Source organism: Agelaius tricolor, unplaced genomic scaffold, assembly GCF_023055355.1.
Source record: "Agelaius tricolor isolate 1412-34295 unplaced genomic scaffold, bAgeTri1.0.p SCAF_13, whole genome shotgun sequence".
NCBI classification, from domain to species: Eukaryota; Metazoa; Chordata; class Aves; order Passeriformes; family Icteridae; genus Agelaius; species Agelaius tricolor.
In genome coordinates, this window is record NW_027269273.1 from 17,310,947 (window position 1) to 17,335,844 (window position 24,898).

The 24,898-nt window shown below is 41.9% G+C and overlaps 1 protein-coding gene across 43 annotated transcripts in view; it reads left to right on the forward strand.

Moving 5' to 3' along the window:
• The window catches only part of SORBS1 (sorbin and SH3 domain containing 1), a 157,790-nt gene that overhangs the window by 73,078 nt on the left and 59,814 nt on the right, over positions 1–24,898 (forward strand). For 7 of the 43 annotated variants that reach the window (XM_071438926.1, XM_071438941.1, XM_071438944.1 and 4 more), the window contains exons 1-4: positions 12,699–12,800; positions 21,399–21,454; positions 22,291–22,356; positions 24,335–24,430. In XM_071438926.1, coding sequence (XP_071295027.1) covers positions 12,769–12,800; positions 21,399–21,454; positions 22,291–22,356; positions 24,335–24,430 — 250 coding nt within the window. In that variant the 5' untranslated portion in view covers positions 12,699–12,768. Of the gene's footprint in view, positions 1–4,519; positions 4,627–12,691; positions 12,801–21,398; positions 21,455–22,290; positions 22,357–24,334; positions 24,431–24,898 lie in introns of those variants that run through there. The other 36 variants (XM_071438937.1, XM_071438957.1, XM_071438959.1 and 33 more) reach the window with 23 other exon arrangements.

Sequence of the window (24,898 nt, forward strand, 5' to 3'; positions counted from 1 at the left end):
ACATGTGGATAGAGGAAATGAGTTAATCTGCAGTTAAATATAGAGGTGGTGAAAGAGGTGGGAGGGGGAGGGGTTGACTCTAATCTCCCTTAGGTTGGGGTCAGTTGAGAGTAACCTCAGTATGTGGATGGTGTTACCCTGGGCAGAGTCACATCTCACCTCTCTGGGGCTGACAGTGATAGTGGAGCCCTGGAAAATGTTAAAGATAGACTTTGAAAATGTTAGGCTTTGTGTTTTCTCAGATCACTGCACCTGCGTAAGCAGTAAGATAAATGATATAATTGTTAGATAGGTAAGAAATTTTCAAAAGATCTTGATATCTCTCCTGAGCTGAATGACAAGTCTTAGGACTTCCAGGGTGGAAGGGCATAACTATATCTGAGACCAAGGACAAGCATCAACTTAGCAAACAGTTGCTCAGGTTAAAAACAGGGACCCTTGTCTTCCCTTCCACGCTGCTTCTTGTTGCTTTATCAATACTGATGGTTGGCCTCACTTGTAGCTTTCCCAGATGAAGGGTCCATGTGAGTATCGTGAAAATAGATCAGCTTGATTTATTGTCACTGGTTGTTCAGTTTACCTTGGTGGATTCAGCCTTCTGTGGATTATGAAGTGCTCACTTGAACACCTCTGCTATGAGCTCTGCAGGCAGTTGTAAGCTCCAGCAGGCGGGATGGTGACAAACAGTTTTCAGTGAAAACGCTTTCAAAAGGTGGGTGTCAGTTTTCAGCCTTGGAGGCAGTATAGACCATGGGAAGAGCATTGTGCTAGGAAAGCTGGAGTCACAGTTTGTTCCTGGCACTGATTCTGGTGTGATCAGGTCAAATCACTCTTCATCTGTGCATCTTTTTCCCCCCTCATGTGTCTTGCCCATTTAAATTCCTTGAAAAGGGACTGCCTGTTCTTATGTGGACAATGGGAAATATAATGTTTTTATCCTACTAGTCTTACAGAGCTGCTTGAATTTGTTGTTTTCTAAATGGCCTTTAGATCTCAGGATTGTTTGTTGATCTTAGTTTCCAGCTCCTAACTTTTCCATTGCAAAGCTGGTCCCACACTGATGTGTTTGATTATATTTTCATTGCCATTGTACTTGCTTTGATTTTGCAGCTCAGTGCCCAAAGCACTGTGCTGTACAAACAACATGATGAAGTCAAGCAGGGTCAGGCCCTTTTTCTTTTTACCTTGAAAACAATGTGAGACTCCTGGGTTTCTTTTGCTTGGCACCTCCAGTTCTTGAACTGGAGGCCATGTGTGTGTGTGTGTGTGTGCTGCCCTCCTGTTGTGTACAGGTGTGAGATCACTTGGAGAGCGTTTTCCATTGCTGCCTAAGGGGTACTGGAAGCTGTGCTGTCTGCTTGGTTGTGTGTGAGCTCAGGCTGTGAAGTGTGGAAAATTACTGCAAGAATAGCAGCATGCTGAGCTGATGTTTGTGTCTACAGTGGGTTTGTTGGGACTAGGTGTCCTTATCAGGGCTCATAAGTGTATTCTTAGATTTGTCCTTCTGGATCATGCCTGGCCACTGTCTGCAACAAGAAATTTTCTCCTGTTTCTCACATCTCCTGTTTTCTTTTGGCAGCATTCCTTCCTCCATAGGGATGTGGTTTGAGTGTGGCCTGTGTCCAACTCATTTAAGATGCGCCTGACTGTTGATCTGAAAAAGGGAGAAGAAGCAAGAGAGCTTGATTCTGCACTACCGTAGTATTGTCAGCCAGCATATCAGTCCTTAGCATGGAATGAAACAGCCTCCAGAAACATCTGTAAAATTGTAGACCTTATTACTTTGGTACTTTAGTCTCATCCCCATGGTGTTCTTGCTATTCCCTTCCCAGGTCATTCTGAAAAGCCTCTTATACCAGGTTTGGGTACCAGGACAGACTGAGGCAGAAGTACTAAGCCACAGTGATTTATTTGTCTTTAAACTCAAAGTGTGTCTAGAGTCAGGGAAAGCCTTAGTTATAAAAATTAAAGGGGAAAAAAAAGAAGAAGGAAGAAAGGTCTACACTCTGCAGGGAAACCTCTTTATTAGCCATGGGGTGAGATTTTGGTTTGGTTTTGTGGTTCTTTTTTGTTTTCTCTCCATTTGCTTGATTTTCTCACCTGCTGCATTCATTCAAAGTTTCTGTGTGGAACTTGCTTTTTGTAGCTCACTGAGCAGCTCAGTTATCATTGGTGCTGGTTGCTGGCTCCTTATGCAGGCAGTATCCAAGTACCTTTTGTATTATTAGAAACTATTTCATCACACTTTGCTTCTGTGGTGGAAATCAACCTCTTAGAAATAGATAAAGCCAGCACACAGCTGACTACTAACAGAAGTAAAATTAAAACATGTTGAAAACTTCTTGGTATGGTGTCCTTTCTCTCTGACACTCTCAGCTCCCTAATTTTGCTGCCATTGACAGAAAGTGAAGTACTCTCACAGCAGAGGGTATAAAGTTTGTCTAAACTGAATCTTCCTGTGAGTCCTGCATAGATTTTTCAGCAAAAATAGCTTCTTATGGTCCTCCAGGAGCTAAAGGGGTACATATTTCCAAGCAAAGTTTGAGCATTTTGGTGTTACTTCTAGACTGGGGCACAGATGAGTCATAACCTTTGTATTCTCTTGCCTTGCTGAGCTCCCTGGCTATGTGCTAGGTTACAGCCTTGCTTGTAACAATTCTCAGCACCAGAGAAGTTTCTGTCCTTTGGGTTTTGTGCCATTTGCTCTCTCCTCCCCCTTTCAGTCTTGCTCTTAGTCCTTGTGATAGCAGTTCTCTGCTTTGGGCAGCTTTTGGTAGCTGGGACTCTGGCCAGCTTCAGCCTTTTGCCAACTCACAAGGACAAGGCAAGTTGGGAAAGCAAACAAACTGCAGTTAATGCCAGCAGGGCAGCTTCTTGTGTTGCAGGAAAACCAGGCTTGACCTTGCCACTGGAATATTGACTCTCTCTTGATGCATACTCTGGACATCTTTATAGAAAATATCTTTCCAGTACTAGCACTAAGCCTTTCAAATGTGTCCTTTTGCTGATCCCTTTTGACTTGTTGAAGATGGAGAAGCTATTAAACCATTTTCAACAGAAAACTCTAATTTGTTTCAGCTTGTGTTTTCCTAGGACTATTCTAGTTTTGTTAAAAAACTATCCTGGTTCATCTAGGCTCATTGCTTGGGATCTTCGTGGGTTTTGAAAGAAGTCTTGGGGCTTGTAAAAAAATCATATTATTGGAGCTCTGTAAGCATGGTCTGAGATGGCTCCTGTGCCAGGTCCTTGATACTCCTTATGTGTGCTTTTCTCTCTGAGCATCACCTTCTGCTTTCTCTGTGTCGTGTTTCTGCCCCGTGTGCACTGGGAATATCTGACTGGTGAGGCTGCTTGTACAAGGCCCTTGGAGGTCCTGGTTTTGCATTGCTAGTTGAAAGCAATGTGACTTCATTCCCCTCAGAGCTTGAATAAAACACATATGAGGATTTGTTCAGTCATCCAGCACAGGCATCAAACTTTGCTAGTTGGTCTCCTCAACCTCTTCTTGAAGTTCTTGAGTACAGAGAAGTATGAGGAAGGTAGTGTAGAAAAAAGTTGCACCGCTCTCTGGAAGATCCCCTCTGTTCACTTGGTACAGCAAGAGCTCAGAGTGATTGGCTGACTAGTTCAGCCTGATAAATGACATGATTAAAGATGAGGGGTGTCAATACTTACAAGTCTAACTGCAGAGGCATCTCACTACAGCAGACTGCTGTTAATGTTATTGAGTGAAACAATAAAGGTGCACAGCCATCTATCAAATCTATGTCAGATCTTACCATTTAGACTTAACGTTGGACTGGAGTTAAATAATTTCATTTAGTAAGCATCAATGCATGGAAAAAATAATTAAATTTTTCTGTGTGAATTCTGCCTCTGTGTCTGTCTAGCTGTGTATCCTAACTAAGAAATTTGTCTGAATACAACCTAATGTGTGTGTTTCTTAATATACATTTACTATCTACCCTTCCTTCTTTATTCCTGGCAGTGGTGAGTTACATTTCATAGTTGCTGTTATCCCTAGTTCCCAGCCCAGGCTTTGTATCAGACAAGCCTATTCACACATCAGGGATAGCAGCAGAGATGTGTGTTTACTTATTCTTTTTGCATTTTGCAAACTACTATACTAAATGAAGTGAAATCAACAGCGATTTACATTGGTAAGCAGACTGTAGGTTGTAAGGAGGCATGAATATTTGTGCTATTCCGCTGTCCTTGCTGCTCGAGGGGGAATCTCTAACAGAAAGGCAGGAAAACGGATGTGGTTTCAGCCTTCCCTGGAGACAACCATAAATATTGGTTCTCATACAGAGCATGCTGGGATGTGGATCTGGGCAGACTGATGTTTATACTAACTCTGCTATGCTTCCTGCATGGTGAGCAGAGGTAATTGTTTCATCTAAAAGTAGCATTATTTCTATGAATGAATTATTGCTTTGGTACAGCCCTCTCTGTGAATGTGTTAGATAGCAGGATTAATGGCACTAATAAGAATTTTCTTTCTCTTTGGCTTTTGTAGGTATGAGCTGTTATGTAGCAGTTGCATGTGAGGAGAAGGCAGAATACAAGTCGTCGTCAGAAGATCCTGTCCTAAGCTGGGCCTGAAAGTTCATCCAGCTGGCTGGTGTGAGTAGCCTGAAAGGGAGGGGAAGGAGTGCATTACTGGGAGACTTCATCCTGACTTCAGGCACAAAAATCACAGCTGCCTCTATCACTTGTAGTGAAGGAGTTTTCATCCTAGCAGCAACCTACCTGGGTTGTGCAGCAGAAAGCTGTATGGTGGCCAGAGTGCCACTGTATTACAGGGGCTTTTTTTGGTATGTGAGCCAGTCAAAAGCTCCAGTTCTTGAAGTACAATCTCCAAATGCTAGTTTTGTGATGATTCATGGATGTATTAGATAAAACGTAGTCCCAGAAAGAATTAAATTCACCTTTGCCACCATCACATGTGTTCCTATTTGTGTTTGTGCCATCTGCATTTTTTACATCTCCCTTGTTTATTATCTGCATTTGTGACATCCTTTTCTGTTGATTTTGATGCTAGTGCTAGTAAATATTCTGTGCCTTATTCCAGGTCAGAAACAGATGGAGGTGGTGGGATTTTGGAATTTCCCTTTAGGATGACTGTTCTAGGGAGCCTGCTTGTGATCAGGAGGGCAAAGGTCAAAACACAATTACCAAAGACTGAATTTCTGGCTTTACAGAAATTACACATACAATTCATTTTGGCTACTTCTTTCTTTACCTGGTGTTTGTCTCTATGCCAGGGTCATGGCCATACTGGCACTATGATTCTCAAGGGTTGCTTGTGTCTATTTCCTCTGGGGATACACAACCCTTCCAGTGAGGCTGCATCAGCCTCTTACATGCTGAACATGCAGAGGCTGTTGTTAGCTGATGGTGCTGTCTTTTATGAATTACTTTTCTCTAAGGAATTAAAGTTCAAGCTGTTGGAGAGGAAGCTGGAGAAACTTTTGGGATGTATGAAGCCAAATTTTATGTCATTCTCCTACTACTGCCTTATGAGCAAAATCACATTGACCCCACTGTTGAACTGGCACAATGGGCTGTTTTACACCCGGCCTGAATGTGAGCCTGTACTAAAAGGGATGGAAGCTCCCCCCCCCCTCAGTTTTACTGCTTTAGAGGAAAGAGAATGTGATGTTTGGTTCTCTTCCAGGCAGAAATACGCAGTCAGGCATTGATCTGGAAAAAGAGCATCTCCAAGAAGCCTTGATTCTCAGAGACATGCCTGGCAGTCACTGTGCCTCATGCTTGTGCTATGGCTGACCTGTGTCATCAGCCAAGTGATGACATCTGCATCTCTTTCTTCCCCTATTTGTGGTGCCTGCTTAGTCCTACTGGCTGTCATGTGGCATCAAGGCGTAGCACATCTGTTCTTCAAGGAGTTCATAGCATTGAGTACCAGGGCCTGAATACCCATATGGGAGTTTGAAGGAGAACAACCTACTCTTTAGCCCCTATTCCAGCTTAGGTGGAGCCCTAAATGGCCCTTTTTACATTACCTTTTTTATATGAGAGAAAGATGCATGCTACATCAATGCAGTATGCATTGATCTGCAGTGCAAAACAGTTCCAGGCCTGTCAAGATGGACCAAAGGCATGGAAAGGGAAGGAAAATATCTAGCCAGTGCACCAGGAAAGAAAGTTAATCTGTGGAAGCACAGTGGATATATATTGACTGAATCTTTTGTTGTCAAAGGGTGGAAAATGATACAGTCGGTCCAAGGCTCAATAACTGAGAAAAAGTGCCCTTAGTGTACACACAGAACTGTTGGAGAGCTGCTAAAAAGTTAAAGATATACTGATGGCCAGATTTCCCAGAGCCTGCTGGTCAATAACTGCTGCCTTATTCAGTTCTGGAGTTTGTTGCTTTGGGTGAATGCTTAAGGTTATTCAGACAAGCTGCTGTAAGGTGTAACAAGTCTTCTTTCACAACTTTCCCTTGGGTCAGAGCAGAATGTCTTCTAGAGGAAGGTGTTGCCCAGAATGTACTTTTGGTTTCAGCTGGTTGGTCATACCACCTCTGCACTGGCTCTGCCCATCAGAGACTGTAATAGAAGTTTAAATGATGCAGCACTGTGCCAGAAACCAGGGCAGCAGCAGTGAGAGTGAATTTAAAGAAATCAGGAAAATGGAGTTTTCATTTTTTCCATTGAATTTTTGGGAACAGATGGAGCATTGATGAGGCAGAGATTCTGGAAGGGACTGTGTGTTTCAAACGTTTTCCTTAATGTCTTCCCAATCTGCTCATACATTCATAGCTCCTGCCTCTTTGGCACAGGGCAGTTAGTTTAGGATGTGAAAATTTAAACATCCCCGGGCTTCCAGAGGTGGATGTTCCCCAAGGCCTGTTTAGCTGTGTTTTTTGGGCTATGGAACTTTTGATGCAAAGGGCCGTGGGAGCAGCTCATGGCCTGATGGGCAATGTCTTTGTTTACTTCATTCCAAGTCACTGAAGTGAAGGATCTGGTCTTTCTGGACAGAGACAATGACCCTGGAGCATCTTAACTGAGCACTGTACTGATCCTATTAGGATCAGTCCTGCCTCTTCTAAATGGCCAATGTGTTTTCTTTGGGGTTTTGTGTTTCGTTTTTTTTTCCTTAAATCTGGTTAGAGGCCAAAAAGAATCTAATCAAAGCCCAGCAGTGCACTGAGCAGCAGTCATTACCATTATTTAGTCATCCAGTTGCTGTTTCTTTGCTGTTACAAGAAATGTTTGTGTTGTTGGGAGCAGGATGAGGGAAGATCAGCTATTCTCTTCTTCCCCTTGGAGAGGTTTAAGCACTTTTCCTCTCAATGCACGTTTACCAAAGTGTTGTTCTTTGAAGACAGATTTAAAGTATGGCCTTCAAAACTCTGTGACAGCCACAGTTTATGGGAGAGGAATCAAAAAATGATTTAAACCATCATTAATTCCTGAAGGAAATGACTTTCGGCTGTGAACTGTGAAATATGATTACTCTCTCATTAGCTTTCATAGTTATGAATGTAACTGGCCAGCTGGCCGAGTTAGAATCTACATTTCTCCTCAGCCTGGCTTTTTGGGCAGGATTTTTGCTTATTAATGACACACAGAGCAAATACGTTTGACAGAACTGCTGGGACTTCATTTCCGTGAATGCCCAGGCTTGTCTGCTGGAAGACATGTTGCTACTTTTGGCTCTGTAGTTCTGTTCCTGGAGAACAGAAAATCAGCTGTGGGTAGCCTGAATTGATGTTCATTTGTCTTTAGCACTTAGGGTGCAGGAAAAAGCATTGCAAGAAAATACTGAGATGGAGAGAGAGCACAGTTTAAATTTTCTTTTCTGCTTCTACAAGTTCTCTTCTTTACCACACTGCTGTGTCTCCTTTTTTACTCTCAGCAACTTAACAAATCACTGTCGTTGGAAGAGCCAGTTAACTCAGGTGCTGGCACAGAGATTTTGCTAGTGTCTGAGTATTTGGGGTCTAAAGAAAAATGAGAGAATTTTGCAAAATTCAGCTTCTTTCTGTGTCATATAGGAGGTGATTTTTGACCTGACACTACCTTGAGGTTCATTTAAGCTCTACAGCACAAAGGTTAAGAGCAGTGGTGAACAGCTGGTGCCTACAGAAGCTTTTAATATTGATTGGGGTGTATTCTTGTTGCCTTCACAGTCAGCAGTGCCTTTCATTGACTGAGGTGCTGGTTGGATCAGTAAGCACAGCTCTGGCCTAAAGCAAACTTAGGAAGTGCCTTTGTCCTTTTGTAGTAGAGGAACACAAGCCTGGGTTCTCCTGCCACAAGCAATCCAGTGATCATTGAGTCCCTTGTATCCCACACCCCAGTTTGGCACATATGCTGCAAATCCCAGCGTGCAAGTTTTGCTTCCATTTTGTCTGTGTGTATGTGGCAGCAGAGGGTACAAAGGGCTGGAGATGCTTATGTGTAGGATGCAGGCTTTGTCAGTCTCATTCTGTAACTGCCATTTATTTCCTAGGACTTTCCTTAGAGTGAACATAGCTGAGCCCCAAGTTTTTCCCTTATAGTGTTGCAGTTAGCACGTCCTGAATTCCACAAAATTGCTTGGACCAGGGTCAGCAGATATTCTAGGAAGAGGAGCAAGGTTATACTTTCTTTTATGCATGGGAGTTAAAATAGGTCAGCAGATCAGTAGGAGCTGGAAAAAATGTTCTACTCAGGTGCCTGCTAAACAGTTCATCACTCCAAGCTTGTGCTGGTGTAAGAGATTCTGTCCACCTCCTGTGGAGTTTGGCAGTCAGACGACAACAGCAGCAGGTGCCATGCCTCTCACTGAGGTTTCCCTTAAGATGCTTCAGATCCTGAGTGCAGGTAAACTGGGATCCTACCAGGTGGTATTTCATTCTCTTTTAAATGGGGCATCACTGATCTCCAGTATGGCCCTAATTTTCAACAGCCAAAAGGGACACTAGGACAGTTCTTCAATCTTCAGCAAGGAAGACAAATTTTGCATTTGTTTTTCTCAGCCATTTGAGAAAAATTTTTAGCACTTTGTTTTGTATTATCTGCTGGTCTCTCTCTATGCTTAGCAGGTTATGTGCTTCACTGGATTAGTACATACCTTGTTGTTACAAGGACCTCTTGTTGTCCCTTAACTTCTGTCCTGAAGACTTGCTCCTACTGATAGATTAAGTTCCTGTCTAGGGTTCTTAAAAGACCTGTATAAATCTTTCTAAGGAATTTTTCTCAGTCTCTGATAACAGTCTGAACCCCTCATGCCATGCAGACTCAGCTGGAAGTGCTTCCTGAGTCCTTGTGCAGTTGGAAGGAGCAGCCTGGCAGATTGTAGGGGCTGCTGATGACAGTATTTCATTCTGCAGTGGTGCTGCTTCCCTTGCATTTCAGCTGGGCAGGACTGAGCTGCAGAATTCAGGCTCAGGTCAAGGGGGTCCATTTGTTGGGAGCTTTGAGGCAAGGTGGGGCTCATCTTTTGTAGCAGGGAGGGTGCTGTCATACTATCCTAACCACAACCTGGGTGGCTGTTTTGTAACTAAGGAGGGCAAGGAGGTTGGGTGAATGAGTTTGTGCTCATTGACAGTACTGGGTGGAACTCTGGCAGCAACGTGTTATTTTGGCTGAATTTTGTTTTGCAATTCAAACCCTGGAACTGAACTAAAAGCACTAGCATGATGTAAGCTTGCTTGCCTTCCTCCTCCATCTGCAGAATGAAGTAACTTCAATAACTTTTGTTTAGCATTTCCCAGATCTATCAAAAGTACCTCCTTTTCTAAACTGCACATCACAGCACCTCTGCCTTCTCCTGGTAGCTGGAAAGCCTAGTCCCACCGCATACTGGGGTGGCATAAAAGAACTAGTATAGCTGTGTGATATTTACCAAGCTAAAAAAAAACCTGCTTGGATTGTGCAACAGAACTTTTCAGAGTAGCTTATAACTGGTAAAATTACTCCCTCCAGTGAAAACAGGTTTGTCCAGTGGCCACTAGAGCAGGTGTCCAGAATATCCTGGAACCAACATCTACTTCTGTTATGCCAAAGACTTCCTTTGTTGAAAAAAATGAATCTGTTCCTTTTTGCTATTTCCTTCCACCACCACGGTGAAGTTATCTTTCACAAAGACATGGTATTATGGGGAAATACACAGCAGAGCTTGTGCAGCAGCAGATACCAGGAAAATTGCAGTGCACAGTACATTAGTACGGTGGGTTGATGGTAGAACATCAACACTTCATAAAGTTTTTTATCCTGCACTCAAGGTTGACTTTAGAAACAGCCAAGCATTGTGGCCCTGCAGCCAGACAAAGCTTGGTGCTCTTCACCCAGGTGGAATTCAGTGAAAATTCTGTTTTCCATTCAAGTGGTGGTCTGTAACAGAAACTCCTCCCAAGCTGTTTGAAGGTCCTCTAAGCTGGTTTCTGCAAAGACCAGCAATGTTTCAAATCCCATCTTGATCTGACCATCCTAACTTTGGCCCTGAACCAACTTCTGGATCCTTCCTTACTTTGCCTCTCCCTAGGTGCCATGCTTTCATTCACTACCTGTTATTTTTACAGTATGTTTTTTTTTAATCACTGTCATTTTTGTTACCTGAAGACAAATTATCAGGGGCTTGTTTATAATTGCCTGCTACACAGCAAATACAGCTTCCAACTGACCTGCTCTCATGTGGTCCAGGCTTCACAAGAGACATGAAGGAGATCAAGGATGTTGTCTTTGGGTTCTGATGGGTATCTCCTGTTGCATACTGTGTAAACTGTGTTTCATGTTGTGTAAATAGGTATGCTTCAAATAATTGGAGTTGGTGATGACTGCACAGCTTACTTTGGAGAATGTGGGGGTTTTTGTTGGCTTTTCTGGTTTGTTTTTGAGAGCCACATGGGCTTAGGGTTTTTTGTTTGGTTGATTGGTTTGCATTTTTTTTTGTAAATAGGAGAGTAGAATCTGACTACTCAAAACATACAAATTATTTTCCATCACCCTTTACTCTGACTGTTGATATGTCTGAAATGACCCTCTTCCTCCACCCAAACCAAACACACCTCAAATGTAAAGGGACTAGAACCTAAACCCAGATCCAGGCCTGAGTTTTGCTAATAGTGTCTGGTATCTGCTGTGGTAGATGAAATCAAAAACCCAGGTACAAGCTCCCCAACATTAGTCTTTGGGATGTGGTAGTAAATGTGGGCTCCAGAGCCCTTTGTTTACTCTGATTAGAACTATCACTGCCATGTTCAAACTGAGGTTTGGGATTGGTCTTCAATGAAGTAAAATAGAGCAGCCCTGTCTGGCCCCTTAGCCAATATACCAAGTTGGAGTTATGCCTATTTTGGTTTACAATGAAATGCTTCATTTGGTGGGAGGTAAGTACTGGGATGGTAAAGGGTTTACTGGGGAGGGAAAAAGAAGAGCTTGTGTTGCTGAGTCAGCGTTTGACAGAGGATTGGTGTGGGTTTATATGTGTAGGTATTTGGAGACCTTTGTTCTGTGTCCTTTGCTAACATTTTACTGAAAGAATCAGTAGTGTAAGCTTTGACCTACAGAATCAGTTTTGCTCTATGCCCTTCTGCAATCAGCAACTCTTGCCATCTGTGTTGCTTTCTAGGTCTCATTTGAATGCTGAGATGCTCGTCTTGCAATCATTTTCAGTACATTTTATCAGTCTGTAAGTTTGGCAGCAGATCAATGTCTGTACGTGTGTATTTGAGGAATCAAAATCCAGGGACAGGCTCCAAATAGAGACACATTGGAGTGTCAGTCATGAAAGCCAATGCTGGTGACAAAGGATAGTACCAAGAGGCTTAGGGGCCTCCAAATTATTTCCTCTATTAAATTACCACTTGGTCTTGCATGAGGCAGCCTCCAGGGTATGAGTTGATGAAGTCTTTGTCCCATTTGTTTGTGTTGTAGACATTGGCTGTGGAAGGAAGGGTGATTCTGTGCTGCAATTCGCCTTCTGACTAAAGGGCTGCCCAGGCCTGGGGATGTGAGATACTCTTGCTCTCTTAAAAGCTACCATCACCTCCACTCCATGGCAAGTTTTAGGTTGCCAAGCCACACTGTGGTGGGGGCACTCCACTCTGGGGACACCCTAGTACTGCTGATGGCTCAGAAACTTCTTTGATGCCTGTTACAATGCTCAAGGAGTGGGCATATAATATGTAGTAGCCATACAAGCAGTTAGTTTCCCCTTGTGTCATGTCAGGTATTTATGCTACAAATCTCCCCTGCCAAGAGCAGAAACTTTAGCTGCCCCTTCAGTTCCTAGACATTGAAATAGGATCTGCCATGTCCAGTGCTAATGAAAATTTTCCTTCCTAGACAAGTGGATGCTGCCTGATTTAAAAAAAAACAGAAAAGTGCTTTTCAAGTACTTTCCCTGTAATTTAACATCCCTTCAAGGTCTCTCTGTCACTTCACTTTTCAAATGCATCCCAATGCTACCCTGGAGCATCACCTCCAACCTTTTTCTCCTTCCCTTCCCCAGCTCCAGAGCTGCGGGAAGAGACAGTGTCCTTGGTGATGACAGTGGCAGGGGAGTGACAGGCAGGCTGGGTGGGGGTGGCTGTTGGTGAGCAAGCCTAGTGACAGGATGGGGTGACTAAGAACCAGCTGGCTAATTAAAGCACAGCAGTAGGAGGAGCAAAGTATTTAAGGGTGCCAGAGAGAAAGAGAGATGTCTCCACAAATTTCTTACACTTCAGCAGCCAAGTGACTGGGCAACACAGTGAAAGGTTTTCTTAACTCTTTCATGCCTCTCATGGAGTGAAATCAAGAGACTAAGAAAATGGCTCCATTGACTGAAAAACCTGAATTGAGGTAAGGACACCAGTGTGGTTTTTAGTCACAGTTACTCACATCTACCTCTGCTAGACCTGCTGTGAGCTGAACTCCCAGGACTTTATATGACTCTGGTGTATGCTAATATACACTGAGTGGGTAGGTCTGGTGGGCAGTGCACACTGATTTTCAGAATGCTGCTTTCATTTGGATAGGTATTTCTGGTTGCTGATCAGGCAAAAGAGGCAAATCAAGGTAGTCATTACATGGGTCTGTGTTCTCATTAAGGGAAATGGGCATGTCCTTGCCTCCTTGCCCTAGTGACTGGATCTTTCTCCTAATTATTTTTATGGGAAAGAGAAATTGAAAGGAGCTCCTGAATGAAGATTCTGAGGCAGCTACTTAAGAGGAAAGTGAAGAGAATGGATGTGGAATTCTCAGCAATATATGAATTTGTCACCTGAGGCAGGCAGAGTCAGAGAGAAGTAAAGATGAGGACTGGTTTCTGGAATGTAACTTTCTGCTATTTCTGGAGACACTTGGAATGTCAGACTGTTGCTTCACCCATCAGTTTGGTTTTCTGTAAGTGTTTTCAGTAGTGAGTAGAGAAGCAGACACTGTGTCCTTCCTTCTGGCATGTAGATGACTCTGGAGGCAGCACAGTCCATCAGGACTAGCAAGGCAGCGGCCAGCCTTCTGAGCTTTGCTGAGACCATTTTGTGTCTGATATCCAGGCAGATGAATATAGTCCCCTAGCAATTTTGCTAGCATAGCAGTGCTTCCAGGTTGGAAGAGGTTAAAGAAAATGACCTTGTCTGATTTCAGCTTGCTTCCAACTAGGCTTGTCAGAGATGTGTTGGCAGTATTGTATGCCTGGCTCCCTGTGTGCTTTGGTTAGACTTAGCTCTGTGTGGTTCTCTGGAGGTTGCTGCAGTTGTTTGTAAAGGAGACCAACTCTCAAACAGATTTTTCTTATTTTGAAACTATAAAAAGCAACGTGTAAGACTGATACTTATAAGGCCCTGTTACACTATGCCAGATCAGCTAGTTATGGATGTTGCATAGGATAGAGGCCCAAATCTTCCATCTTGGTATAAAATAAAACTATCACCTCTATGTATTGAAAAGTATTAGCTGTAGCTTAGTGAGTGTTTGTACAGAGCTTTAGAACTGCTAATGCTAGAAGAGGTTGTAATTAACATTTGGTGTGGCTGCCACAGTGAGCACTCATTCAGGCCTGCACAATTCCTCTGCCTTACACAACTGGAAATCTCAGGATGTGTCTGGAATGGTATAAGGTGATCTGTAGCATTAAAGTATCTAGAGCATCTGTTTTATATCTCAAAGGTGCATCAGAGTCTTCTCTTTAATATTTATGAAATGTTTGTAAACTGGATTTGAACTTTGAGACACTAGTCATTCTCTGATTAGTATTTCTACTTAATGCAACTTCCTCTTATTTACTACTTTACTGTTTGAGAGTGTGTGATAAAGGTGAAGACAGCCTTTGTAGTCTTTGTTATACAAAGTCATGCAAGAGAAGCTGCTGGATGTTGTTTAGATGATCTAATTGATTTGTATTTATAGAATGCCATTCACTGTAGTAAATGTAGTGCAGTGTTTGTGTCCCTCAATCCTGCAGTCAGCTGAATGGGTTCATTGTTATACATAATTAGGGCTTCTGGAATTTGTGTCTGTTTATTTACAGCAATTGTTCTGCCGAGGCACAAGTGGCCCCATGTCAGAGGTCTGCAGAGAGTTAGGTGCAGTACCCAGAGCACCCCAGCTGCACAAGTAGTCTCACAACAGCTTGAACTCAATGAATCCTCCATTTCTTCCAGCTGAAGTACAAAGCCAACATCCTCTTGGCTAGGTGCGGTCATTGCAGATTGAAAGATTTTCCTTTTGCAACAAAGGTAAATTGGGTGTCATGGAACGAGTTACCCCCTACCTGTAAATAAATTCCAGTTTCAGCAGTTGTGTGCTCCTTGCCCCAGTTCCTGCAGGAATCTCAGTTAAGTGTCCTGAACAGTCCCAGGCTGTGCTATGCTGTTAAATGTTTACAGCCTTCCCTGGAGCTGGCAGCCTGAGATCTGTGCCCAGTGAGCTCCCTTTTATAGGATGTACATCAGCTTGTTTGTAAAGTGTTTCCTTCTATGAGATGTGATTGTACATATTGCATATAAATCTGAACAGAAATCTCAACTGCTGCTGCTGTCAAGTGCTGTGCTTTGTGTCTTTTGCTAAGATGGAGATGAGACTTTATTTAAGATATCCTGGAAAATGTTGGTTTTCTTTCTGAAGTTTCAAAATATTCATGTGAGTTGCTTGGGCGTATGGGTGTGGCAGAAAGGCATTTGTTTCTTCAGCTGACACCCACGATACATGGGCCAGGGCTACTGTCACCATGTCTCAGCCACCAAATACTAAAGACAGAGGGCAGTCATGACGGACTCAGGAGGAAGTCAAAGCCCAGTCACAATGTATTTGGAGTCTGTTGTCAGGAGAGTCTATTGTCAGGAGAAGAAATGTTTTGACTGTAAGGCAGGGATGTAAGCAGTTTCTTATCCAGAGGGAATGGTGCTAAAGTGCATGTCAAGTCTGCTGTGATCCAAACAACCTTCTGGATGGCTGTTTCTCAACCCTGAGTCTGCAGCAGAGCAGGAGGTGTATGGCTCAAGCAAGAGCCACCTTTCATCCACACAATCTTCCAGGTATAAGTCAGTGTTTTTTAATGAAGGTTTAGTGCCTAGTATGAAATTATTCCAGTCTGTTTCTTTGCAGGGAGGTTCCTATAGACATCAAGTCACTATCTGAACTAGCACTAATCATGGAATTCATTTTAGTATAGAGGTCAGAGGTAGAATGGACAAAAAGAGATAATTTACCTTTTCAGCCTTGCTGTTGGGCATGTCAGCTGTAGGCTTTGCTCGCTGCCTTTGTGACATTCAGTGGAGTTTAGACTTTGGCCTGCCGACCTTTTAAATTCTTTCACTATTTGCCAGGTTTTAATGAGATGGGTAGCAGCGTGCTAGCCAATTTCTTTGGGAATGCAATTGCACTTCTGTGGAAGACTCAGAGGTGCAATTGCTTTCTAAAAATGCATGGATAGGGGTGAGTGCAAGGAGGAGGACCTGCTCAAACAGAAAAATTGTGCTGGTGCAAAACAATTTATCTGTAGCTACTCATGAATATGATTTAGGTCGCAAATGAGAAACAGCATTCATGCCATAAGGGGAATGAGTTCTGGAGAAGGCTTCCAGGAAGAGCAGTGGAGGTGGGAAATTTTAGCAGTTTTAAACTGGAATGTGAAGTGTTCTTGCACAGAGTTGTATGACACAGTTGCCTGCAATAGCATAGGAGTAGGCTGGATGACCCAGAAGATTCTTTTCTGCCCCCTGCTCCACAAGTGGTGACCTTGAACTGAGTCAACTCAGGTTGCAGTAAACTTTGTTTACTCTGAAGCTGATGACTGTAAGATGACTTAGTTCAAAAGCATCTCGGAATTCTTAAAGCTGTAGCTCCTAGTTTACATTTTCTATTTAATTTTTGTTATTTAGAGAGGCACATTCCTTATAAATTGCACAAAAACTGGCACCTATGCCCAGATAATTTAATTTGCTCATTTGGAAGGCAACAGACACGCACTATATTTAAAGGAAAAAAAGGAAGCAGTACTGCATTTGAAATGTGCTGTGTTTGTTTATTGTAACAGCTGTAAGTTCAATTATTTATAAGAATGCCTTATCCAAGCTGGTGTGTAATGATGCCATTTGTTTCATTTAGTAAGCTTTCAGTGCTCTCTCTCTGCTGTCTTAACACTTGCTGAAGAGTGTGTGGAAGCTGTTGTCTTGTACAGAATTGGTGTGATTATTCAATGTGCACTGCTTGCTTACTCACAGGCTTTTCATGACTTTTATTCTTAGGAGCATAATGTCTTCTGAAGGAATGACAGGATGTTCTTTAACCCTTAAAATAAAAATGACAGACAACATATTTCAGTATTCCAGAATAAGAGAATAATGATAGTTGAAAAGAGAGCCGATTGCCTCGGTTAACCTGAGCTGCCTGCTCTATTCTAAATTTTTTCTTTCTTGTCACATTTTATATGATGCGAGGTGAGAAGTGCACAGGAGATGTGTTTTTCCAGAAAGTTCCTTTAAGCAGAGGAACATGCTGGTGGGAGGCACTGACTGCAGTGCAGCTCTTTGCCCACTTTCCAGATTTGGGACTCTATATTGCTGACGTGGCTCATTGAAGAGGAGCATTTGGGTCAGGGACACTGATGGCATTGTGAGAAAGGGTCTGAGCCAGAGTGAAACAAGTGAATGCTGCCAGTGATGTGTAAGACCTGACCAGGTGAAAAGTAAGTTTTGTGATTGCTAATCATCCTTTTAGTCTGAAAGCTTGCAATTTTTCTGATAGACTCAACTCATACTTTATACTAATATACATAAGATTTTGATTTTTCATTTAAATGTATCCACAAAACACTTAAAGCTCTTCTTGTATTTAGAGAGAAAACTTTGAAAATGTGAAAAACTTGAAAATGAGAAAAATAAAGGGTCTACAGCTCAGGAATATAAGGGACAAACACAGTAAGTTTTGAATGTTCATCTCATGCATAGCAATTGGTTTAAAATGCTATGTGAGTCACCAGAGCTGTCAGTAATAACAAGGGAGGAAAGGAAGTTACTTTTCCCCACACTCATATTAGACCACCAAAAATAACGACTGCCCACGACTCTTAGCTGAGATACCAGTGACCTAAGAGCATATGTCCTTGCTCAGAACTATTAATGAGCTGTTTGTTACCCCTGCCTTTGTAGGGGGAGTATTCAAACCTTTAGAGCATGTGAGATAATCCAGACAGGCTGTACAGAAGTGGTTGCCACTTATCTGCATTCCTCCTAAATAGGCTTCTGAACGTGCTGCTCTCTTTTCCACACCAAGTAGGGAAAGAACTGCAGCCTTGGAGAAATGTGTTGGGGGTGAAAGGGAGGAAGGAAAAGTTAAACATCCGTCTAGAGGTAGGACTGACCTGACAAGGAGTTGCTGTATGTTATGTATGGACATTGGCATGTTCAGGGTTACAGCTGCTGGTTTATGCCCTGAGGAATTCATTACCTTTCATTGTGTTTTGCATGTGTGCAGCTCTGAAGCCTTTGTTGCTCTGTCTGTTGTTTCAGGAAGGGCACTAATTCCAGTCTGGCAAGGACACACTGGCTAGCTGGTTGGAGCAGGGAGCTGAAAGGAGACATGTAGGGGTTTTGCTTTAGAGTACTTTTTCTAGTATTTTTTTTTTTCTTTGCCTGATCTGGCAATAGGGAGTTCTCAGTTTTTAACACTGACATGAAGGACCTCATTCTTGGCTCCCTTTGAAATGCTCCCTTCTGAAGTACTGCTGTGTGTCTGCAGGAACAGCTTGGCCATGAAAGTTCTTGAAGGGAGCAGCAAATGATTCCAGACCCACCTGTTTCCAGGGACAGCCTGTCTGCCCAGCCTGGCAGGGACTAGTCTACCTAAGGATGTACCATCCAAACATCCCTAGCACCCTGGCTTACAGCATGTGCCTTCCCAGCTGGTACAGGCCAATACTGGGATGCACCAGTGCCGTGGAGCCCGATGTGTTACCTGGCTGGACTGTCCATCTGATCCCAAGAGCAGCCCTAGGACTGAGATAGGCCTAATAGGACTTCAGTTTGTGGTTTGGATCAAGTATGTGGCAGACAGGTAGAATAACTCTGTAGCCCTGATGCAATAAGGTGCCACAGCATGTTCTCAACTCCAAACATGCACTGTAATTTTGTCAATCTAAACAGGAGTTATTTCTACTTGTATGCAGCAGATCTGTGTGCAGATTCTCATCTGATCAAAATCAGCTTTTAAATGGAGTTTCTGGAGTTAGACCAGTGCAGGGACTTGGGATTGGTTACTCTCACCCTGAGCATGCTGAATCCATTCTGTGTATGGGAACTCGTGCTAAGCACGTATTTGAGTGCTTGAAGGAAGCTGATTAGTTTCACAGTAAGTGAACACTGGATGCTTGTTATTTTAATTGAATTCCATAATTGCTAGTAAGTGTGGGGATATGTGGAAAAGTAATTTTTCCAGATCCAATCTAGATCTAATGAGTTTGTACCCATCTTCCATTTAATTTTAGCAATCTTCTTTAATTATTGCTTTGGTTTTTTCCTCAAATCACTTGTTTGTAAAAGGTAATTTAATCTATTAATGCTAAATAGTTATGCTTCTTTTTGGTGTGAATTTTTTCCTAAATGCTTTTCTTAGTGAAGGTCAGTGCTTTGCACTGTAAGCAATGTCAAGACTTGAATCAAAAAGACATGATGGAAATCAGAGTTTTATGGCAGTTGTGATGTCACTGTTTCCAAACAAATGAGACTTTTTAAAAGGGTGAAGCATGTGGTCATGAGTTTAATTGCTCCCTATTGTGGGAGGGGAAGTGTTGCTCTGGCATTGCAATAGCAGTGGACCCTGCCTTTGCCTGGACATTATAGCCAGTAAATTCTCTTTCCTCTCCTGAAAAGGTAATATATTGAATTATTTTTCCCCACTCCTTTTTAATCTTGCATACCAGAGGAAGGCATTGCAACCTCTTGGGGATGCTTGGAGTGGAAGAAATTCTGTGTTGACTTGCATGAAGCCCATGGGGAGGGCCAGTGCTGAGTTAAAACACCTGGGTATCAGCAACCTCCTCAGCTTCAGAGAGAGGTTGATCCTAAAGCTGAGATGAGATTTACTGCAGTGTTGCCCCTTCTTGTGCTTCTCTCCTGGCCCATGGAATGACTGGTAGTTATCCCAGTGAGTTAATGTGTATCATTTTTCGATGGGTAGAAAAGCACAGAGTTGCTATAAATCTCCTTAAGCTGGATAACATAATTTTAGACTGCTTCTTTTTGATTTGCTTGAACTAAGGCATCTTTCTGGAATGCAAACAGAGATCAGAAAGATCATTATTACTAAGTATGTTTGTCCACATTTTCAGGCTGTGTCAACCATTACTATTTCAGGGACTCATATCTAATGTGAAATGGTAGAAATAAAAAGCAGATCCTGTATGGGCAGGCAAAATCAGGCAGCCTTTCTAGCTGGACTCAGTTTTTGTTGTTGACTGATTTTATACTGTACTCCCCATTTTACATTGTATTTTACTGGGATCAGCTTGGAGCTAGGCTGAATCCTGCTGAGGATTCATGAACCCACAAAGTATATCTTATATGGATATTTTAGTGAAGGAAATATTTAAACAATTAAGTGTTGGCAGCTATTCCTAGGGTGGCTTGCTGGGAAGCTCAGATATTGTCTCATTTCATAGACTCATCTGTTACTATACTTGCTTGTTGGGTTTTCTTTCCTTTTGAGTGTCTGTTGAACATGCTCATTATATTCTGGCTGGCATGAAACAAATGCTGGTTAGGAAAGGAGATGCTTGAGGCAGGAGAACAAATTCAATTCCCTGAAGGGAATTTTCAGCTCTTACAATGTTCCACTACTGCCTCCAATCCATGTAAAAGGAAAAAAAGGAAAAGTATTTCCAACTCTGTTGTTTAGTTTCTTGTTCCCCAAGCAATTTTCCCTATGCTCCTCACTTTGGGCTTCTTGGTTTGCATGATTTTGTGATTTCAGATGCATATTTCTATCGGTGTCATGAAAGCCATAAACTGTGTGGAGCTGCACTTGATCTCACTTTATTTGGGGGGGGAGAGATGGAGATTGGAACACAAAATTAAAGGACTTTTAATTCAACCTAGGATCTTTAGAGAGTTGAGCAATCTTGTCAAACACACTTTTTTTTTTTTTTTAGAAGTGCTCTTTGGCTATTCTAACCACCAATCAGTGACATTGAAACCTGTTTGCTGCAGGTATCAGGTCCCCAGAGGAGTGAGGACAGATAGGCCTCACAATTGTCCTCCACAGATTGGCATCACCATGAAAATTGACTTTTTCTTCTGATCCCCATCTGGTACTTTTTCTCTTGGGTTGGCAATTTCACTGCCTTTGGTAACAGGAGAATTAAACCGTCCAGCTGTCACCTTTCACTTACTGGAGTCTGATCCTGAAAATATCAGTAGTACTGCACAGCTGGAAATGATTGGTGCAGAAGTTATAATATGCATTTTAACAAGTGCATCTCTTCTGTATTGTTATATCTTTCAAAGGAGATACTAGCTTTCATATGAGCAGCAGATTGCCTTGAAATATGGAAGAGCTTTAATTTGAGGGTTTTAGTTTAAAGCTTTTAGTGTCACTTTGATTTTGTAAAATTCTCTCAAAAGGTGATGCACATTCTATATATTAGAAACCAGTCAGACTTGAACTTTGCCCTTTATAGACTCTTAGACTTAAATTACTATCTTTCAATTTCATATGAAGATAAGTCTTAAAGTCTGGAAGCAGTGCTTGTATTGGTTAGAAATAATCTTTAATTTATGATAATTATCAGCAAAAAAAAAATATATGGTGCTTGACATGAATCCACTTGGCATTTGAAAGTAATTTTTCAAAAGAAACTATGACCGTTACCTTGACTCTGTGGTGAATGTTCGGCATTGTGTCCAGTGCTGTCTGGACAGACATGAAACATAAGGTAATCATTCTGCCTTTCACTCTAAACAGACATAAACAAAATCCAGAAGTGGAAAAGGCAAGTCCCTCTGCCACAATGAGCTCTGGTGAGTCTGTGTTGTTTTCTACTTGCACTCATTGGTGTTCCTTTCTATTAGTAATATTTCTGTTTGTTTCTGATGCAATTATTCACATTTGTTACTTGAATTTTGGCCCAAAAAGTAGCTAGAAACATCGTGAACTGGAGTAGGTCCTGTAGCTTTTTTCAGTGTGGAATATAAGAATTCAAAATTACTGATAACCTGAAAAAATCAGCTGAATTTGATATATTTTAGTAGAGATGAAAACATAGTTTGACATATGGATAGGAAAAAAATCAGCTGTTCAAAGAAAAACAAGGGACTGGGAAATGGGAGCTGATTGGGAAGAGGAAAACTTCTGGGCTTGTCTGGGTAACAGACTAAAACAGGATGAAAAATAAAGCAGATGCCAGACTTGAAGAGAGATCTGTAAGATCTGTAGAATGATATTCCCACTTAATTTTAGCATCTTAGCAAGTCTCGACTAGGGTATCATGTCCTGGTTTTGGCACAACATTTTGAAAAAAATGTGAACTATTTGAAAAGAGTCCAGAAAAAACATGACCTGGGAATTCAGTGTAAGCACTGATAAGCTTACAGGCTGGTAAGCACCGGAACAGGTTGCATTAGGGTGGTGCTGGAAGTTTGTAAGAACACGTTAGGCAAACATTTGTCAGGAGTGACAGAGGTAGATTTGTTTCATTCATGTTCAGAAACAGGGCTTTAGATGAGCTTTGGAGCCTCTTTCTAGCACTGTCTCCTGTGTTTCCCAGAATTTGCAAGAGCCAGTTTTATTCATGTCAGCTGAAGACCTTTTAGACTTGCAAAAATCTTGACTGAAAACCACTGCATTTGTCTTACAGAACATGAAGAAATTGATGTTACAAAAACTGTTGTCAATGGGCTGAGCAGCAATGGACAAGAGAAAGGTGGGTTAAAATCTCCAGAGACACCTCCAGAGCTCCTCCTGCATGTCAGCTTCTGATGTACTTGATTTTCCCGGAAATTCACTGCAGCGGGGGCTTCCAAATTCAGTTCACTTGGCGACAGACACAAGAAAAGTCTTGTACTGCACCATGCTAGTAACAGCAGCATTTCTTAGCTCAACAAGTGTTCTTTGTCTCTTTAAAGTGGCAGGCTGGACTTGCCTCTTTGTATATTTTTAGTGCTGTGTGAGGAAAGCTGTACACTACTTGTGAGCACCTGTGAATCGGTATCTTAGTGAGTTGAGACAGCATGGGTGTGTGGTGCCTGGGTGTGAACTGTGTTAACTTCAGGGAGAGGTGAAGGTCTGAGTCTGGGATTAAACAGCAGGAACTAACCATTTAAGTGATGAAAAAAATCTAAACAAACCAGTCTTCATGTTAACATCAGTGGGTTTGCAGTGTGCTTTATAGCATTCAGTTTTGTGGAGTGACTGTGTCTGTTTTGGCAGAGTGAAAGTATGTGGGTATGGACTGATTTTCTGTTGGTTTAACTTCCTTTCTTTTCCTTTGATGCCTTTTTATAGTGGTTAGTATTTTGACTGCATTGTGGATGGATGAATTCAGTCAGTTTCAAAGCAGAACAGAATCAGGATTTTTCCTAAGCCACAGGCTGTTTGATTTGGTTTCTGTTGTATTCACAGGGTGTCTGGTCAGGAAGAAGTATGGAAAACAGGGATTGATTTGGCTTCCTCTTTTATAAAAAAAAAATTAAACAAACCTATCAAATTAAATACTAATGATTTTATGAGTTTTGAAAAAATTCTGTTAGGCTCTTTGCTCAGGCTTTTGATGCTTGAGACCCCTTTTCTAGGTTGTGAAATCTGTGCTCTGCAGTTTTGCCGGATATCAGAAAGATCTGCCACAAGAGGGGGCGTACACACCACCCTGATGTCAGTGCCTCCCTCAAAGCTGGCCCAGTGCTCAGTGTTAGTCTGTAAAGTATTAGAAATGTGGCTCCTCTTACTCCTGATTTTACAGTCTTGAGATGGCATGGAATATGACAAGGCATTTATCATTTTCCAGAAAATACATGCAGGAAACAGGTTTTATAGAAGAAAATCCTGGCTCTGCAGAATCAAGAATACTACTCAAATTATGCTGGTAGATTCTGATATACAAGATGTTTATCTTGGCAACTCCTGTTGAGCTTCACCTATGAATAGTACTGCCTTTTTCACAACGACCCCTCTTTGTACCCATTGGTTTGAAAAGTTTTGTAACAATTGCTAGAATTTTGCATAGTGCTATGTGTGGTTTTCCCCAGTGTTACCACATATAGTATAATTAGTGTGCTAGCTAATGAAGTCAAGTAGAAATCTTCAATTTACTGTTTATATGGATGGATTTTTTTTTCTGAAATAGCTATATGGATGCTACGCTTTAGCATGGGACCTTTTTCAAGATTAGTCTACTTCCTTCTGTTGTTGAACTTGTAAAAAATAAGCCATGAAATTCAGAATTAAAGTAATGTGGCTAGGTTGATGTTCTTCTCTCAGCCTTTCAGTACTTGGTTTGGGTTTTTTTTCACTTTATTTTGTTTTTGCTGAACCCTATTAATGTTTTACTTAACATTTTTATTTTTGCATGTAGTGTACCTCAGTTAAATGATTACACTAAAATTTTTTGATGGCTTCTAAAAACTAATGCTTCCAGATTCTTTTGCCTGCAGCATAGTGGCAGTCAGCATTAGTTAGTTAGTCCATTCAGTAAGCAGTTCTGTATGCTGCATAAAACAGACACATCCTGAATTAGGGCGCATGAAGGGATATTTTTAACAGTTGCATCATTGCTCTCTAGACTGCTTTTGTATTTGAAATTTCCTGCTATTGTGTCTCCAAGTGCATTAGAAAATTTTGTGGCATGCTTCCCAAGCTCTGTTCTTTCCTTTTTGGATGTGCCATTTACACTTTTGTGTTTGCAGCTGTTGACGTCCCTTTATGTACACGTTCTATTTCTGCCGTTAAAATAATCCCTGTGAAGAAAGTGAAAAGTTCTCCTCACCTAGTGCTGCCTACAGGTATCTTCTTTCCTCCCCTGCCATGCCTTAGTTAGCCATCATTGTCTCTCTCCCTTTATCATTGTCTCTCTGCTTCACCCACATGCTTTGGCTAATTCTCAGCTTCATGCTCCTCTCACTCCTCCCAGAGCTGCAGATTTCATTGGTAGGTAATGCAGTTAGCTCTTATGGCACAATACACTGTTCTCAATTATGCTGCTCTTCTGCAGACCTCATTGTGTCTGCTTGAATCTGGGATCATTGTAAGCTCTTCTACTAATGCTCGATTATGAAAAATATTGTTATTATTATTCTAGACTCATTTTGAACCAAACTCCTGAAGAACCAAAGAGTATTTCCTGCATATCTTTGGTTTTTATGAAAACAAATGGTTCAAACATAGTTCAACATTGGTGGTATGGTTTTGTTTTTCTGTACATGCACTGAATTTAATCCACATGTGAATGAGTAAGGATGTTAGGCTGTCAC